Source organism: Egretta garzetta, unplaced genomic scaffold (genome assembly GCF_000687185.1).
Source record: "Egretta garzetta isolate BGI_Z169 unplaced genomic scaffold, ASM68718v1 scaffold332, whole genome shotgun sequence".
NCBI classification, from domain to species: Eukaryota; Metazoa; Chordata; class Aves; order Pelecaniformes; family Ardeidae; genus Egretta; species Egretta garzetta.
This window is the reverse complement of record NW_009258879.1, coordinates 200608-217948: the sequence shown is the minus strand read 5'-3', so window position 1 is coordinate 217948 and position 17341 is coordinate 200608. Positions and strand designations below refer to the sequence as shown.

The window sequence follows — 17341 nt, the reverse complement described above, 5'->3', positions numbered from 1 at the left end:
AAGGTTTGAAATGTTAAAATGGATGTTTTCCAGGTTTTTTCTCTATTTGAAATAAAAGGTAACAAACGCTTACTAAACGGTAGAGCAAGAAACAGAACATTCTCAGCATTTTCCATAGCAAAGACTTTACAAGCAGTGGGGCCTGACTCTGAAGGAGACTTGTGTTTTACTTTAAGCATGCAAGAAACTCACGTTATTTTAAGTAAGTGGTGTCTGCTCATCTGCTTAAACATGCACAAGTCTTTGCCACATTGAGTACAAAAGGTGGAAATAAGTGCCCAGAAAATTCCGCTTCACCTTTTTAATACGACAGAAACAACACTTGCTGAACTACTCCCTATACAGTCCCTGAAATGCTTTAAAAAAACCCAAACAAACCCAAATTAACAGAATTACAGAGGGCTTCCTTTGTAACTTAAGTCATCAGAAGGGAAAAGGAGCAAGAGTTACTTATATTTTGATAATTTAAATGCTTCAATACTCCCTGTAAGTAATAAATCGTCTTCCTGCAAGTCTGATTTCATATATGCTCCATGTGCCCAGCTCCCCTGCGAACAATGGAAACTCCACACACACACACACAGCGCAAGACCTGCACGGATGATGGTTTTAGGAGAAGACAGAATGTGAAAATAGACATTAGTCTGACAACTAAATGAACTAACCGGCTTTGTTTAGTTTAAGCTAGACAATAAAGGGAATAACTTTGGGAAGCTGAATTTAATCGTGAAAATCCTAAGTAAGTCTTGATGCTTGCTAAGAAATAAACTTAACTGCAATCTCCCTCTTAATTACCAGTGTAACAGAAATGCCGTCGCTTCATGGAGCAGAGGACGTAGTCTTTGCTTAGCTAACAGTTTGGTTTCATGTTAACATTATGGCCATACGAGCATTGGGTTTTTTAAACAGCATCCATTGCATCCTGTTCTGTGTGCTACAGTTCAGTGATGAAGGGCAACTTGTTTTTCTTCCGATTAGCCACTGCTGAAGACTTAAAAGAAAATCAATCTCTTAAGAAGTTTCACTGCAAAATAAAACTTTACAAAAAAGTCCTGCAGAAGGCTGAAAGAGAATGGGTATATATTGAAAAGAGGAAGTATTTTCTATGTCTGCATTTATTTATGCATTTATTTTTGACAGACATTATACGTTCAGTTAACTGCTCACTGGCAGTCCTCTACATGTCAAATGAGAAAAAGTAGAGGGAGTAGCATAAAAGCCAGAAAAGTCATGAAATAGATTTGTCAGTTCTGAACAGAAAATACTAAATTCAGGCTGGGTTTAGAAAAAAGGTGCAAAGCTCTGAAAGTGACGAGGAATCACCTGCTTAAGTGAGGCTTAGTTTGGGCTAAGAAAGGAAAACTAGGAAGCTCTGGATTAGGAAATGAATTAAAAGCTTTACCATATAGAATGATATGAACACATGGCTACAGAACTGTACATATATACATACACTACACACTTTCTATACACTGTACAGAATGTATTTAGACAGGTATAAACATATACATTCATACACACATACATACAACTATGTACATATGCATTAGCTGCTCGAATGAGTCAGAATTGAACATCCAGAAATGCACAATGGCGGGAGGCACAAAATGAAGATGTGTAAAAATCTATCAAAACCTTTAAAAAGGAAGACAGGCATGACTGTAACAATAAAAACCCATTTTCAAAGCATTCATGTAACTCAGAGGATTAAAACAGGCTGTGGGAACTGGGGAACATGATGACAGTATTACCTGTGATGAATTTAGCATGACTTCACAACAAAAAGCTCAGTCATAAGGTAATCCGGGGGTTTGATGTTTTCCAAGTCTAAAGTATTTAGACTTAGAGCATTTAAACTCTATAAAGAATTTAACTTGCAACCTCAGTATAAATAATCCTAATTTTTTTTCCCCACAAATAATTTCCCATATAATGTTGATAACATTGACTGCAGCAGAAGTAGGGTTGTAGCATTATCTAATAAGAGGGGTTATGGCATTTTCATCAAACAATAAGCTCAGGAGAATTTACTGTTAAAATAACTCAGCAACTTTAGAATTAAAAGGTGCAAAAAGTAAATGTTTTCGTTTTCTCCCCTTTGCCATGCCCTCTTGGAAATTTTTCATGTAAAGCTGTTTTTTAAACTAATTTTCTGTCATTCAAGATCCAGTGGATGCTGCCAGTTTGTCCTTACTCTACCCCTTACTTTCCTCTATAGGGTGCACAAGGCCGTATTTTATTGGTTCTCCCTGGATAGATGGAGGCACTAGGGCTGCGGGTGTTGTGTGCTGCTCTCGCAGCAGGCCCAGGATTATCATCAGAACAAACCACCACAGCAGCTGTTCTGTTGTTGTATGCGAAGTGTGGCAAGCTACTGGGACAGATGGGAACCTACTTGTTGTTTGCCTGGTATTTCTGCTTTTTCTCTGATGGGCAAGAGTAGATGAAGAAGAACCAACCTACCCTGCTTTTGCACTCTAAAGAGAGTGAACAAAGGAAAGGAGAGGGATTTTGAATAGAAAAACATTTTAATTTTTTTCTTTTCTTTTCAGGGTGATATAATCCTGTAGGTATTTGCTGGTGCTCCTGGCTATGATTGACCTGCCAGTTCTACTGCTCACACCGCCCAAATCAAACAGGGCCCCTGACAACTGGTGCTGTTATTGCAGAAAGCTGCTTTGCTGACTGCTGCTTTGGCAGTATCCTCAGTCCCATAATTTCCAGTTCCCTTTTCCTGGCTAACCTGTTCCTGATACTCTTGCTACTTACGCTATTTGGTGCATTTTTAAGTTATCCCTTGCTAATGAAACAGCAGGTAATCAGGGAAGAATCCTAACTACCCTTTTAATTTTAATGGGCAGGAAAATGTACTGACATCTTCAGCACCCTGGATGAAATCATTCAGGAATCTGTGAAAGTCCTGTGTACCGTACACAGGAAGGGAAACACCCAAGTGTTTTACAGTCTCTGCCAAAGAAGAAACACTCAGGAAACTGGTTTCACCTGGAAGCTTCAGCCCTAACTTTTCCCTATCACACCTCAGAACATGCCCTTTGCCCCAAAGGGTACAACTGTGCTAATGCAGAGCTACCTGTATTCAGCACAGAAATCTTGTGTCAGCACTATTCACTGGAGGCATTATGGCTGCCCTGAGGGCCCGGTGCTTCAGAAGATGGTAAAAAGAGACTTGGTAAACGATACCAATTAATCAGTGGTCACCAACAATAGTTTCTTGCCTCAGAGTGCTCTGAAAACTAAGCCTCCTTAATAACCTAACATTTTAAGGCAGCTAAATTAAAGGCTTGCATGATCTCTTAGAAGGTTCTCTCCTTAGAGATTATTTTTTCCTCTTCTACCAGTTTCATGCCAGAGTACCTCCACTGGCACCAAAAGCATTGTATCCAATTTACAAGCAATGTAAATAGGCAGAGAAAGAAGACTTCTGCACGTGGTCTTAGTTCTGTGTCTCTTTAGTCCGGCGTAAGTAAATTAAGGGAAGAGAAGTAGTATGCCTTCTTGCCCTTGTCACAAATGCAATAAAAATAATTTATTACAAATCTAACCCAAAATGCTCCTACACAGTTATTGATAATTGTTCTTTTTATCTACAAGACTCAAATCCAGTTCCTTCTCAAAAGAGCTGGACACATAAAGCACGTGGAGAATGGACATCATTGCCTCATTATCAGCCTCTGCATGCCCTAGTTTCAGGCAGCACAGAATTCTAACATTTGAATGAATTCTTACTCAAGTTCAGATAGATCTAATAGATAGATTGTTTACCACTATATTTCTATTCAGTTAAAATATTTTTGTTTCAAGAGTAGCAGAAACAGGGCCTTGAAAATTCTGGAGAGAGTGAATTTTAGGCACTAAGTAGAGCTCAGTGAGATGTCACTTTTCTTAGAATAGTTTTCAGACGGTGACCCTTTGACTCCTACTTCTGTAAATGCAAGTTTGGCATTGAAATTTGGCCTCTATGAAAACAAGCCATTTCCATACTTAAGATGGTTTATAGTTTTACATGGCAGTGGTTTAAGTGATTCCTTTCAGCGTCTCCATCATTTGCCAAATCTTTGGCTCATTTTTGTGGCAGTGAGAAAGAAGTGTTAGGTTATTCATCACATCTATCTTATTATTTATAGCTAATATTCAAATATGCAAAACATTTTAGATTCCGAGTACTTCTTAAGCTCTAGGACCTACAATCATAGAACCACAGAATCCCAAGTTGGAAGGGACCTCAGGGATCATCTAGTCCAACCTTTCTAGGCAAGAGCACAGTCCAGACAAGATGGCCCAGCACCTTGTCCAGCTGAGCCTTAAAAGTGTCCAATGTGGCGGAGTCAACCCCTGCCCTGGGGAGATTATTCCCATGGTTTACTGTTCCCATTGTGAAAAATTTCCCTCTCAATCAATCTGGACAATCTGCCGTCCAAATTTCTGTAGTCCAAACTGTTAGTCTTGGAATCAAAATAGCGTATAGTCAGAGAAAGTACTTTTTGTTAATGGCATAACGACCAAATTAGCTTGGTTCTGACTAACGCAAGCCAGCAAGTCATGCTGATGATGCTATACAAAGGGAGACTTTATAGCTTTTAGGTGGTAATATCAGAATCTTAAATATGGAACTGCTTAATTTCATCTGTTAAATGCACACGCAATAAATAAACCCTGGATATGGATTTCATTGTTGTTACTTCATTTATACAAATTAATATTTTATCCCTAAAGTCCAGGGAACTATTTGCAGAGTAAGTGACTACCAGAGATTGATCACGGATAGCATTATGTGGCCTTGCATTTGTAGGGGGTGTAGTTTATTTGTAAACAGAGCTGCATGATATTTACCATTTTGATTTACAAATGTAATACAATACATACATTTTAAGCTTTATTTCATGTGATTCCTCTGTTTCCAAAAAACTGTACTGGCTTTACTTTGTTTCCTGAACTGTTACGCTCACGGCACAAGTAAGAAAAAAAGGAAAATAAATTTTTGTACAGAAAATGGGGCCCTTTTACTTGAAAAATTGGAAGTTGAAATTATGCTTGTCATGAAAAAGCCAGCTGGTATGTATTCAAATTCGGGAAAAAATATTCCAATGGCTAATTTTTGTGCTGAGGAATATTTCATTTGTCATTAATGATGCTTACCTATCTGCTTAAATGATTTTAACAAAATAATGAAAGCAAATTAAACTGCATAATCTTTTTGCAATGAAAAATATCACAATAATTCAATGCATACTGCTTTTAGAACAAGGACATAACCCAAATAAATTTTAAATGTTAACAAAAATGGCCACAACTCTTTCCAAGGTAGATACTACTTCTGATGTTGCAATTAATTTTTAAGTTGCATACCCTTAAAACAGGGATTTGCATCTGAAGTGCTGTCACAATCACACAAGAAGTTACACTGCAATAAGGCAGCTAGTACAAAATTCTGCATTCCAATTGACTTAACAGAGCGTGGACATTCCCTCACGTTCAAAACATGACAATTTCATTTGCTATAGCAAAAGCTAAGAGAAATGAAAGTGCAATATTACAAATCTCTGCATCTATATTGGACACTCTGTAACACCATTTTGAGAAAAGAAGATTCTGAATGCTGTAGCAATGGTAACTGTAGAAGACTTCAATGAATCCAGAAGCTAAAATTAAGTAGCCTTATGTGTCACAGTGAGTGCTACAAATGCGAGCCTCCTAATGACAGTGAAGTATACCAGGTCAAGACTTTTCATTACATCAGAAGCCTCATCTAGAGCTGCTTAAGGTCTTTTGGCTACAATTCAGAACCTTAAAAGACACAAACACCAACCTGGTTGGTGTTTCTAAATAGAAGTCAATACCAGAAGAAAAACAAAAGTGCTGAACTTATTGTCAGATTTTTGTCACATAAAAATACACAAGTAGAAAATGCCTCTACCATACAAATAATTAAAATAATTGATGCATCTAATGAGATAGGATCAGATGAAGGTATTAATTGCCATGACTTTTTTTTTAAACTTTGATTGTTTAAAATATTTAACGTCAATAATAATAAATTATACTAAACAGAAAGCAATGCTAGCAGCTAATGGCCAGTACTAGAAAACGTGTTGACGGCTCATCACTCTAGACAATTAAGTAGTAGTTAATTTTGTAACTCCATGGTATATCAGTCATTAATTGCAATTGTACATGACTTGAATGTAAATCTTAACTATATTTCAGTTTCACACTGAGTCACAGGAAGATTGAGAGCCTTGCAAAATTGGGAGTGCTCAGTCAGGGAAGGGGAGGGAGAGGGGGAGAAATAAAGTAAGAGAGCTTTGTAATGCTTTTGCTGATGACAGCCAGAGGTTCTACACATCTCAGTTTTTAAATTGTACATTTGTCTGGATGATGAGGGTGTTTAGGAGTAGAGAGAGGAGGAGTAAATTTGGAAATACAAAGAGCACCACGCAGCTCCACTTGAAAATGACTGTTCTTCCAATTAATGACTGATTTTCCCCACAATCCGAAAGGCTTCCTATTAGAGTAACTTTTGTTATGACTGTGTTGGTCTGAAGAGAAACTTTAAGGAACTTAAATGTTTCATCACTACTGTGGCAAGAAACACTTTTTTTTTCCTAGTTTGGGTAATTCCTGTAGCACGTAGTAGTCACTAGGACTGCATCGTACTGTGAATTACAACTGCACTAATTTAACAGAGTATAGTTTTGTATAATGTGGATATCTGAGTTAAGAATCCACATTCATATTTCATGCATAACATAAGAGCAAGTGACTTTTTATAGAATAAATGATTGTCTCATGTAGCATTCTACATTTTCACAGAAATCACTAGCATTTTGACTAAGGACATATGCAATTTTTTTAATTTTCCATACTCATAAGCAGGATGTTGATGACGTTGTCGCTTTGACAAGAAGTGCTTACAAAGTGCTAGTATTATACCCTGGCATTTATTAGATATTAATTCCAAGGATATCTTTATATATATACATACTGTTGTTTTTACTTTTAAAGTAATTTTATTACTAATCTCTGATATTATAAAACTCTATTTTTAACCACTGATAATTTCTAAATACAAAGCATGTGAAAAGTATGTTCAGTAATCTATAGCCTTTTAAATGAAAGGCATCAAAAATATTCCTTGTGGCAGAAAAGGTCCTATAGCAGGTCTTTTAATAGCTGCTTAAATTTTGTCAACGTCAACAAACAGACAAGGAGAAATCTGACAGGAAACTGCTAACAAGTTGGAAATATTTGTACATACCAAAATGCTATACTTTTAACTTCGTAATTCTATGTTTTTATGAAAATTACTTCGATCCATCAAATTGTGTTGTTCCCACTACGCAGATGTGCCAGTTATTTGACCATTATATTCTGCTGTTTCCATTTTGAGAATGTAGGGGATTATGCTGTCAATGGGAACATTTCCAATGAGACCAGTAAAAAATAGTTCCTCGGTAATGCTAGAGCTCATCAGCCTAAGTGCTGGCAGGCGAACTAGAATCCGGGCTAGCCTGAAAAAGAAGTTCAGTGGATTACAAATACAGATAATACCAGTTTAAAATACTTTGTGGCTCAAGAGCTGGATCGGCTTTTATTATTACCATAACTCATGAATGGGAGTAAAGAGGCAATTAAAGCTAACTGAGCTACCACAAAAAGAATGGTTACTTTTCTATCCTGCAAGTGAAATGAAAAGCCACCACCTTTCTTTGTGGCTTTCCAATGAAAAGGACATATTAATGCCCTTTGTAGATACAATGCATATGTAGAAAGATGCAGTTCTCCTGGTCTGCTTTTGAAATTCCCAGCTCTGGAAGCACTTCATAGTTCAGGACAATGCTGAGACTAATAATACGCATACTGACTAATGAGAATATTTGCACCATTTTAAGAGTAAAATGCTTAATTAAAATTTAAACCATGAACAGCATTATCCTCAGTTGCCTTGCACTTTAATGACAAACCAGGTAACAAGAATGGGACTGGGTATGTATAAAAGGAAGTAAGAGAATCTGCTTCTGATGAGAAAAGGAATTTGGAGGGATGTGCTGTTACTCATACATATTGCCAAACACTGTGGTTTTTTATGTACCAGAACGTTAACAGACATCCAATATCATGAAGTGATTGTATTGAATTTCTGGGCTTTCAATGCATTTTAAATTTAGGACAATGATGTAAGCATACCTGCTGTGCTTACATGGCAGATGTACTTCACATCACATACAAAATAAATAAATTTCCTGAGCCAGAGCCATGTAATAGCAAACCTTTGGCAGCACTGAACACAGGCCTCTGGAAAATGCTTGAATATCTACAGACAAAATGTACAAGGTCTGTTCTGCTAATATGCCATATCCTGTAAATTTTAGGGGAAAATTGCAAAAAGATCCAAGCTATGCTGGTGTTTTTGTGAAAACTGTAACACTTGTGCATCTATCTCAATTTGTGCCAGCATTCAGTTGTTCAGAAACAGAGTTGTACTCTAAACTTATCTATGGGTCAGCATGGGGATACAGACAATATCAGGTAAAATACATGACAGCGTTTGGGAAATGTAACACACTGATTTTCTTCCTTGAGCCATTATTAAGAGAAGTAACTATATGGAACAAGTTCTATATTTCTTCTTAGGGCAGCTACCCAGCTCTCATGCATCAAGCCAGAAAAATTGAACTGTACAGAAAAGAACAGATTTGAGGATATTTCTGAAGTAGAGAATCTTATCTTCACTGTACCTAACTCGGAATTCTACTGCCCTTTCTGTTGCCCTACACAATGTTAACTCTGTAAGATCAGTGCAGAAACCAGTTTCTGAGATGGGAGATGCTCTCTCTTTCACAGGCTCTTTTTTTTTTTTTTTTTTTTTTAAAATTACACTACCCTCAGACCTTCATTAAATGTATGGGATTGCATGCTTCTTTACATGGGGATACCTTTCACAGTAAAAGAGAGTATGTTCTAGGATATATTGCTAGACAGAAGTTAGAATTTCCCTTGTAGTGCAGAGAATCACTGTGTTGATGGAGATTATTAGAAAACAGGATAGTTAATTAATTCTAGCAAGTAAGAAACAGGAACAGTTGAGAGGTACAAGTTAGATACTTTCAGAGAGTTAGACAGAAGCTTAAGAGTTGGTTACTGTTCCCCACGTCATCCTTATTGTTCCAAGGTTTATAAACTGACAGTTTTAATACTTTTCTGCATATGTAACTTGACAAACATTTAGAGGATAATCATCACCTTTCCTGATCCCAATGCCTCTTTGACAACTAACTTGAAAAAGGAGGCAGTTTGAATTAAAGGAGGCAGTTATTCTTGAGACTTCTACTAAAATAAGTCTGTTTACTTTTCTAAACACATCAGTGAGACTCTCAAAAAAATTGTTGCCTCTACCTATCTTTAAACAAACCTGTTTGCTTTTATGAACAATGTTCTAGTTCTTTCTCATCCATAATCAAAAAAGAACAGATGTCAAAAAAGGAAATTTTTTACATCAATGATGTTATTTTGCACTTTTGCCAGCTATGGCCCACAACATTACTTTGGGTACTATAGACAATAAATACCTATAAGTATCTTCTGGATAGGTTTTTTGTACATAGTCCTGCAATTCCATCTGTGCCTTCTCCTGGAATTTTTCTATTTGGGTTGAACTGGTCAGACCAGGGTGATCTAAAGAAACAAAACATTTCTGTATGTCGATTGTTTCCCTATACATTGTGAAATATATGTAGTTATAAGATTCTCGCATTTAATTTCATTTAAATATTTCTCTTGTATTGTGATGTTTAACATGGTAGCTGTATAAAGGAAACACTAAACTGAACATTTGCTTCCTGGCTTCAGAATTAGCTTGCTCACTTTTCTCTCTGTAGCTGCGTGCATCCACAAGAAAGTGGAAAAAGATTAAGCCTGTAGGTATATAGCAGGCAGTGACACTCCTAGTTTATGTTTCTAACCTTGCTTTTTTAAACGTGTTTGCCTCTATGATTTCAACTAACTATGCTGTCTGAGCAGTATCTAGGGTTGTTTTCCTGACAGATCAATTTCTTGACCTTCCCAAGTCTGTCTCCTGTTTTAGTTCCAGCTGGCTCAGCTCCTCAAAGGGAGTCACATGATGAGGAAAAAAACCCCAGAAAATACCACATATTTGACTATGCCCAAATATCTTCAGTGTTGTGTTCCAACTGCTCTTCCCTTGAAACGGGACAAGGCTAGCCTGAATTTGGAGTTTCTTGCTCCTCCTCCAACTTGAATAAAAATCTTACTAAACCTAACCCTAATGGTACAATCTGCAAAAAAATTTCAAAATCAGATTTCAGGACACCAATATCTTCTCATTAAAGTAAGTTTTATTATGAAGAGAAAAATAGTATCAGCGCAAAAAAAAAAAAAACCCACCCAAACCCCAAACCAACCCCAAGCCCCTGATATCAAAATACACCTTTTCTTTGTATTTTGTTAAATTCAAACTGGTAAACACCTTTGAATTAAAGTAAATAATTTACATTTCTGAGCAAGAGTTACCCTTTCACTCAGCCTGTCAGCAGTTTTAACTTAGCTTTTCTAGGTCCTAGGAACATTTCTCCACCTTTGCTGAAGAGCCTGACCCTTCCCATTTCTTTAATGTCCTTACCTTATCATTCCAGAAAATCTCAAGTGTCTTAGAGTTAATCCTCATATCTCATAAGCACTGCCTGTCATGTTTAGTTGTCTGCTGTCATTTTTTGGGTAACAAATGGAAGACAGCCTGTTTACATTTAGTTTTAGAGATTTTGTGGAAGTTACATATAAAATACAGTGGTATTTCTGCTCATATTTCATCGATCCCTCTTATGAGTGTATTAAAACTATTAAAATTGAAGGCAATTTCTTTTTGTCACTGTGAGAATCTATTTCCTCTAATCCTTCCTGCCATTTACTTCACTGGGATTGCTAGTATGCATCCCAGATAACTTATTACTCATAAATTCTCAGCTGAAGATAATTGAGAGTCTACTCTTCTAAGGTGGGTATACAGGAAATACCTGATACATTTGAACTGTAAATAACAGGGATGCATTGCTCCAAAGTTATTTTTAAAGCATATATTGTTTGTGATAAATCATTATGGAACAATCACTTTATCTGCAGCTTAACAGATCAGTCTCATCTCAGGACATCAGTCATTAAAAAAATTACTAAAACGTTAACATATGAATGCTTATTATTTAAAAAATATATGGTTACTAAATTCCTTACCAGGGCTAAAGAGGACTATAGCTTTAAGGTATGCATATTCATATCCATCAATATCAAGCTTGGCCATGCTGTTGCAAAACTCCTGAAGTTTCCAGATGTGCTCCATGACTTGCTTTATTCTGTCTCCAGAGAGTTTATCTACAAAAAGATATTGCTTACTATTTCATGTGAGATCAAGTACATCTGATATATTAACCAATATCCTTTTGTAAAGCAAGTGAAGTGACATTTTAAAGTCTTTTATGTCATTTGCTATCTTAAAACCACTTAGCATGTAAGGATGGCCTGAATGATTATGGAAGCGAAGATTTATAAAGCTGAGAGAGACACAGGGCTCGCAAACAGAATATTAATTCTTTTGCATAATTTTGCCAGTACAGCATAATCTGCAACACCAATCTTATTCCAGTGATGTACTGTTCTGAGCAGAGACCCTCAAAATATGGCAAATTATTCTACAAATGGCTAGCGTGATTCTAAGAATGAACAGAAGCACAAAGCAAATGCTATCATGCAAGCCTAATTTTACATTCAAACAGTATTGAGTTAGCTTTTCCAGAACTGAATGCAAGAGCAGTAATGATAGCGCTACTTTTTCCTCCATCTGTACTTTTAGAAGTGTACTTTTTTTCCTTCTGGTGGGGTAAATTCACTCAAATACATGTACATAGATTCTTCCATCATTCGAAACATCACGTTACTTATATTGGCTTCATACTCTTGTATTACTTGTGGATAAGTTACAATTGAGTGGTATTAGCTGCTCAGCTAGGGAGGGAGAGATTTCTGTTTTGGTACATATACCTTCTCTCTGACTGTGTATCTGCAAACTAGTCAAAGAATGAAAACTTCAGAGATTACACTAAGATAAATCTTTGAATATATAATTACTATTATCAAACTTCAGAGATAAGTCAATTCACAAGGGATAAAACTTTTTCTTGAGAAACACGAGAATTTTATTTAAGTCATGATCTCTAATGTTAATATTTCATATAATTATAACTTAAATATTTTACCTTTTTCTGTACAGCTAATAGCATATATGATTGCTTAGACCCGTGTGCCTTAAAAGGAAACTTTGATGTAATTCATGATTATTTTACATATTTTCTGAAACCGCAAGAAAAAAATCGAACAGAAAAAACATTATTTGCACAATGTCTTGAAATAAGAATGAAAGCATAATCTACATTTCTAAAATACATGACTTGTGATACGAGTTTTTAGTTATTCACTATCGATCAAGATAGACATGACGTACCATTTTTACTTCTATATTAAGTGGGAAACGATGGTGCAGAAATACTCAGGAAAAGTGAACTTGAATTCCAGAGTTTCCAAGTAGCGTCATCACTAATATGCTTCCTAGATAAAGTTCTGAAATTTCTTCACTTGTTTTGCATTTTAAAGTTATAATACACAAAGTAATACGATAACTTTGCAGAATAGATAAATAAATAAATCATCAACAAATCATAGTAAAACAAATCATCCTCTTTTCTTGGCCAGTCTTAGGCAACATGGTATGACTGGAAGTACAGGTTGTAGAACAAATTTCTTTTTTTCTTTTTTTCTTTTTTGAGACATGGGAACAGAAGTGGAACCAGCTTAAAGCTATGTAATAGCCCCACCACTTACTCCTCCACAGACTCACTGCCTGAAGTGTAGATGGAATTGACAGCTCTCTTTAGAATAACAGAAATATAATTAAAAGACTAACTCTGTGCAGAACATACAATGTGCACGTTTCCCTGTTGGTCTTTTAAACTCTCACTTCTCTGTGTGCCTGAAAGGTGCATTAGTTTGTTGTATTTTGAGGGCTGTCCAGGCTCTCCTAAATTACAAGAAAAAAAGACACCCTCCAACTATATTCATTATTAAAGTGTACTGTCAATTTAAGAATCAAATTTCTGTCTAATTTACTTTATCATAAGCTAATAAAGTAGATTAAAACAAATGTACTAGGACTGAAGGATATTAAACATTTTTCAGATTATCTACTTCTGTACATTTTATAGTTCTATAATCAAATTTTGCTCTGCTCAGTAAAAGCCTATTTTCCAATTTGTGCTGTGCACACAATAACGGCACCACAAAAATCATCAAACAAATTGGTACCAAATAGTATTCTGTAACTACTTTTAACTCATATTTAAAGTTAAGCTAGCTTTCATGTAATATGCTGTGTTTGCAGAGTTTAAAGTTGCTAGTATTGTTTTTTTTCCTCCTATTAGAAATGGAATGTTATTCTCATACTAATCAATCATATTAATTGGAAGCATCCTGAAAGAAAAGAATGGAAAAAAAAGCAGCCGTAACAATTATCATCAATTCTAGATTTACTAATCATTATCAACAGGCCAACACTGAATTAAAAAATAAAATTACATAAATCATCTTAAGAGTGTCAAGGAAACAGATTGTTTAATGCTTCAGAGGGTACTTCAAAATACATTAATCATTACTGCATTATAGCAGCATCCAAACCCATTATACCTGCAAGAATATTCTTGTGATACTTGGCAAACGCTATAGTTTTACACTGCGAAAAGAAGAAGGAAAGTTCTGGAAGGAAGAAATTCTGGTGTGGTTTGGAAGATGACATCATTATTCTAAGAGGAAAAAAAACCCACATCTGGATGGGAGGAAATCTCTGTGAGCACACCCAACTTTAGGACGTACTTGCCTTTCTCTATACTGCCAGTCAGATGTAGAAGACAGGAGAATACACCCTCCAGCCTTATCCCCATTTCTTCTGTGGACACTTCTATCCCACAGAGATCTCTGTGAGGTCAGTGCCACAAAAGTTGTAGATCACCAGAGGAAAGGTAATTATGCAAGAGAAGGCTTCTCCTTCCCCTGGATCCTGGGGAGCAATTCTGCCACCGATTAGAGAACACCTCATGAGAAATGTTACACAGATGTCCCTGGTGTTGACAGGACTGAACATGTGTAAGAATCACACACTGAAAACATACCTTCCTGTATGCTGTTCTGGAGATGGTTGACAATAGCTGCTAGGATAGTAGACAGACTCATCACCTGTGCACACTGTGCCAGGCCTAAGGTGAACAGCTCATTCCAGCAGGCACGCACAAGGCTTGTATTACAGTCCTGCCTATAAACAACAGAAAATCAAACAACTGTAGGTAGTTTTCATCTCAGGTTGGTATTACCCTATGTGTAATTATGTTAATTATAACAATTAATAATAAGGATTAACATATTGCAAACCACTTTACTAAAAGGCATATATTAGCATATTACAAGTATTTCAAAAAGCAAAAAGAAGTGATAGGCCAACTACAGGAAACCACTTCAGGTTATCTGTAAAATGGTGCTCACCAGTTCTTTATCAAGATATATTTCTACAAATTAAATGCTTGCTTTTGATTCGGCTTTAGCTTCTGTAACCGCAGTAACATCAGATATTGTAGTTATCCCTTCCTCTGCCATCTTCTATTTTATTCTTCAAAAAGGAAAATATTGCATAGTCTTCACACATTTAAAAGAATTAAACAACATCATCATTTAAAATTCAAAATAGCTGAAAAGCGTTCAGATCAGTGCTTAAATTCATTAGAAAGCAAACCATTCAACAGAATATGTCCATTTACCCCAGAGCTTGAAATGCAGGTATGGACCTAGCCCAGTGCATAGAGAGGAAGAGTAGTCGTGATGCTGACTCACAGATGTAGTGTACATTAAGGTACTCTGGCATTGGACTGGGCATTGTCAGCTGCAAAAAATGAAAGTACAGTACAATATATACACTTCAGACATAAACCAATTTTTATTATCAATGAAATAACCAGCAAGAACATTTAAACTACTCTCATAGTCTGTCATAAGCAATTGTGTGACAATAAATAACTCATTACTAATGGCAAGGAGCGCAAAATGGGAATAGGAGACAAGAAATTATGTGGGAGAGTGCCTAGATGTTTCCTTTTAGAATGTTTTAATATTAATTGAATAATAATTAAGTCTATAAATTTCATTGCCCTGTGGAATGTTGGCTAGCATGACAGTGCTATAAAAATCTTTTAAAACTTTTTAAAGAGAGGCAAAATAACACTTAGATTTTAAGTATCTTGAATGGGCTAGTCACATCATAGGAATCTACAATCATGAAACACCATTGATGGGAATAAGCAGGTTATGATAAAAGTTTGAGTACATTAAGTATTACTTATTTCAATAATATTTTTGTATTTCTTGGAACAGTGCAATTTAATTACAGCAAGATGAACACCCTTATTGCTTCTTGTACCCAGTTTATCAACATGTGTTTGTACTCAATTGAAGTTGAAGCATCTCTAAAATGCAAGATCTTTTTCAGTGGTCTAACCATAAGCATCTAAGAAGGCACTGTAATCTCTTTATACGTAGGAGCCTTTTAAACTAAAGTTTCACACTATCTAGAATTATAAATTAATTAAGCATGACATCATATTATATGGATGATATGGAAATTGATTATCAACAGCATGGGAAGTGAAATAAATTTTAAAGCATCCTTCTGTCTATTAAAAGGTCTTCTAACACCTATACTCTTTAGATATATCATGCAAGAGTGCTGTATTGCCAAAATTAATATAAGAATAAGGAAAACACAGTAAACTGATTTTGGGTTATGCCTTAAGTGTTATTTTGTTTAGTAAGACCTTTAAAGAAGCACATACCTTAAATGTGACATGTGTGTCTGTAAGTAGGGGTCCTTCCACTTCAATAATTGGTGTTGACTGATCTCTACTGATTACATGAATATTCCCTCCTCCTGTGGGATCTATCCCATCTGCCAAGTTATGAGCTGCTGTACCATCTGTGGTATTAAGTGCTTTAGCCAAAGTATCAAATGCCCTGAAAAAAAAAAAGTAATGAACAATGAAAGACTCTTTCATTACACCTTAAAAAAATTCAGAGTAGTGGTCAAATTAAATGCTATGAAGCATTTCCACTTAGAAGTAATGTATACAGGAACTGTTTATGCTAAGACACAAGGTCAGACTTTTCATTACAACCTGGCCTCTCTGTACTCTTCGGACATTAATAAAAGGAATAGATCTGCCCATATATCGCTGGTAAAAGATCTCCCCTGTAAGGGGGGAACTTTTTACTACTGTAAATACTGCTCTAATAGTTTTATGCTAGTATTTGTACTAGCAAAGGGGTCACTTGCACTTGCATTCACTATCCCCTCCTTCTCACCTTGGAATGCTTAACAGATTATGTGAGGATTATAGACAGATGCACTCTGGAGAACACCCTGCAGTCCCTGTCCTTGACGTCCAGTTTCTTGGAACAGTGGAGAATAGTGTGATTCTCTTCTAGACAACATGCCTGAATTTCCTTTCCTTTAAGATGAGCTATGGCCAGACGTTCCTGATCTCACAGTATAGACAGAGCCGTAGAAACCTTATGACAGTAACATGAGAGACTGGTCCCTGGACTCCTTTGTACTCAAGCTGTAGCTGGGCCACTACCGAAATAAGGCAGTGTAAATTCCCTTCTTACGGTAACAGAATTAACGAAGAATTTTGTGCTCCAATCTCATACCAGTGGACAGTATCATGGCATAGTGCTCTTTTTCCAGTATTTTTGTCAAGAAGTTGGAGGGGGGGGAGTTGGGGTAGTGGGAGTTGGATGTTTTTTTCTGCTTCAAAGAGAGTACAAGGTTGACGTAAGTTGAAGTTGCAGTGTCAAGTATTTTTAAATATCAGTTCACTCACAGAGTTTAAAAAAAAAAAAAAAAAAAAAAAAAGACTTAAGAGCCTGAAGTTAAGCTCCTCTAAAAAAATCTTCTACTTGAGAAACAATGGACAGTTTTGTGACCAGGTATTTTTATTATTTCCACTCTATTGCCAATTTATGTTATCTTTCAACCCACATCCCCCCCAGTAAAAACCCCACCAAAACCCCCAACCGTAAAAATCTCAGCTCTGCTGGAAATTTTAAGATTCCATGTTCCTTTTCCCCATTTTTCTCATTAATAAGGACATCAAAGACTTCCAGCTCCTTCTAAGCATTAAAAGAAAATAAGTTTATTAATCTTAGTTTAACTACGTTTTCCCTA

The 17341-nt window shown here is 36.1% G+C and overlaps 1 protein-coding gene across 6 annotated transcripts in view; it reads right to left on the bottom strand.

The window, feature by feature from the left end:
* Positions 1-4336: 4336 nt before the first annotated feature.
* The window catches only part of NR2C2 (nuclear receptor subfamily 2 group C member 2), a 40495-nt gene continuing 27490 nt past the window's right edge, over positions 4337-17341 (bottom strand). For 4 of the 6 annotated variants that reach the window (XM_035889432.1, XM_035889434.1, XM_035889433.1 and 1 more), the window contains 6 exons: positions 15951-16128; positions 14883-15004; positions 14244-14383; positions 11263-11400; positions 9588-9693; positions 4337-7529 (listed from right to left, as the gene is read on the bottom strand). In XM_035889432.1, the coding sequence (XP_035745325.1) occupies positions 7355-7529; positions 9588-9693; positions 11263-11400; positions 14244-14383; positions 14883-15004; positions 15951-16128 (859 nt within the window). In that variant the 3' untranslated portion in view covers positions 4337-7354. Of the gene's footprint in view, positions 7530-9587; positions 9694-11262; positions 11401-12281; positions 14145-14243; positions 14384-14882; positions 15005-15950; positions 16129-17341 lie in introns of those variants that run through there. The other 2 variants (XM_035889435.1, XR_004841326.1) reach the window with 2 other exon arrangements.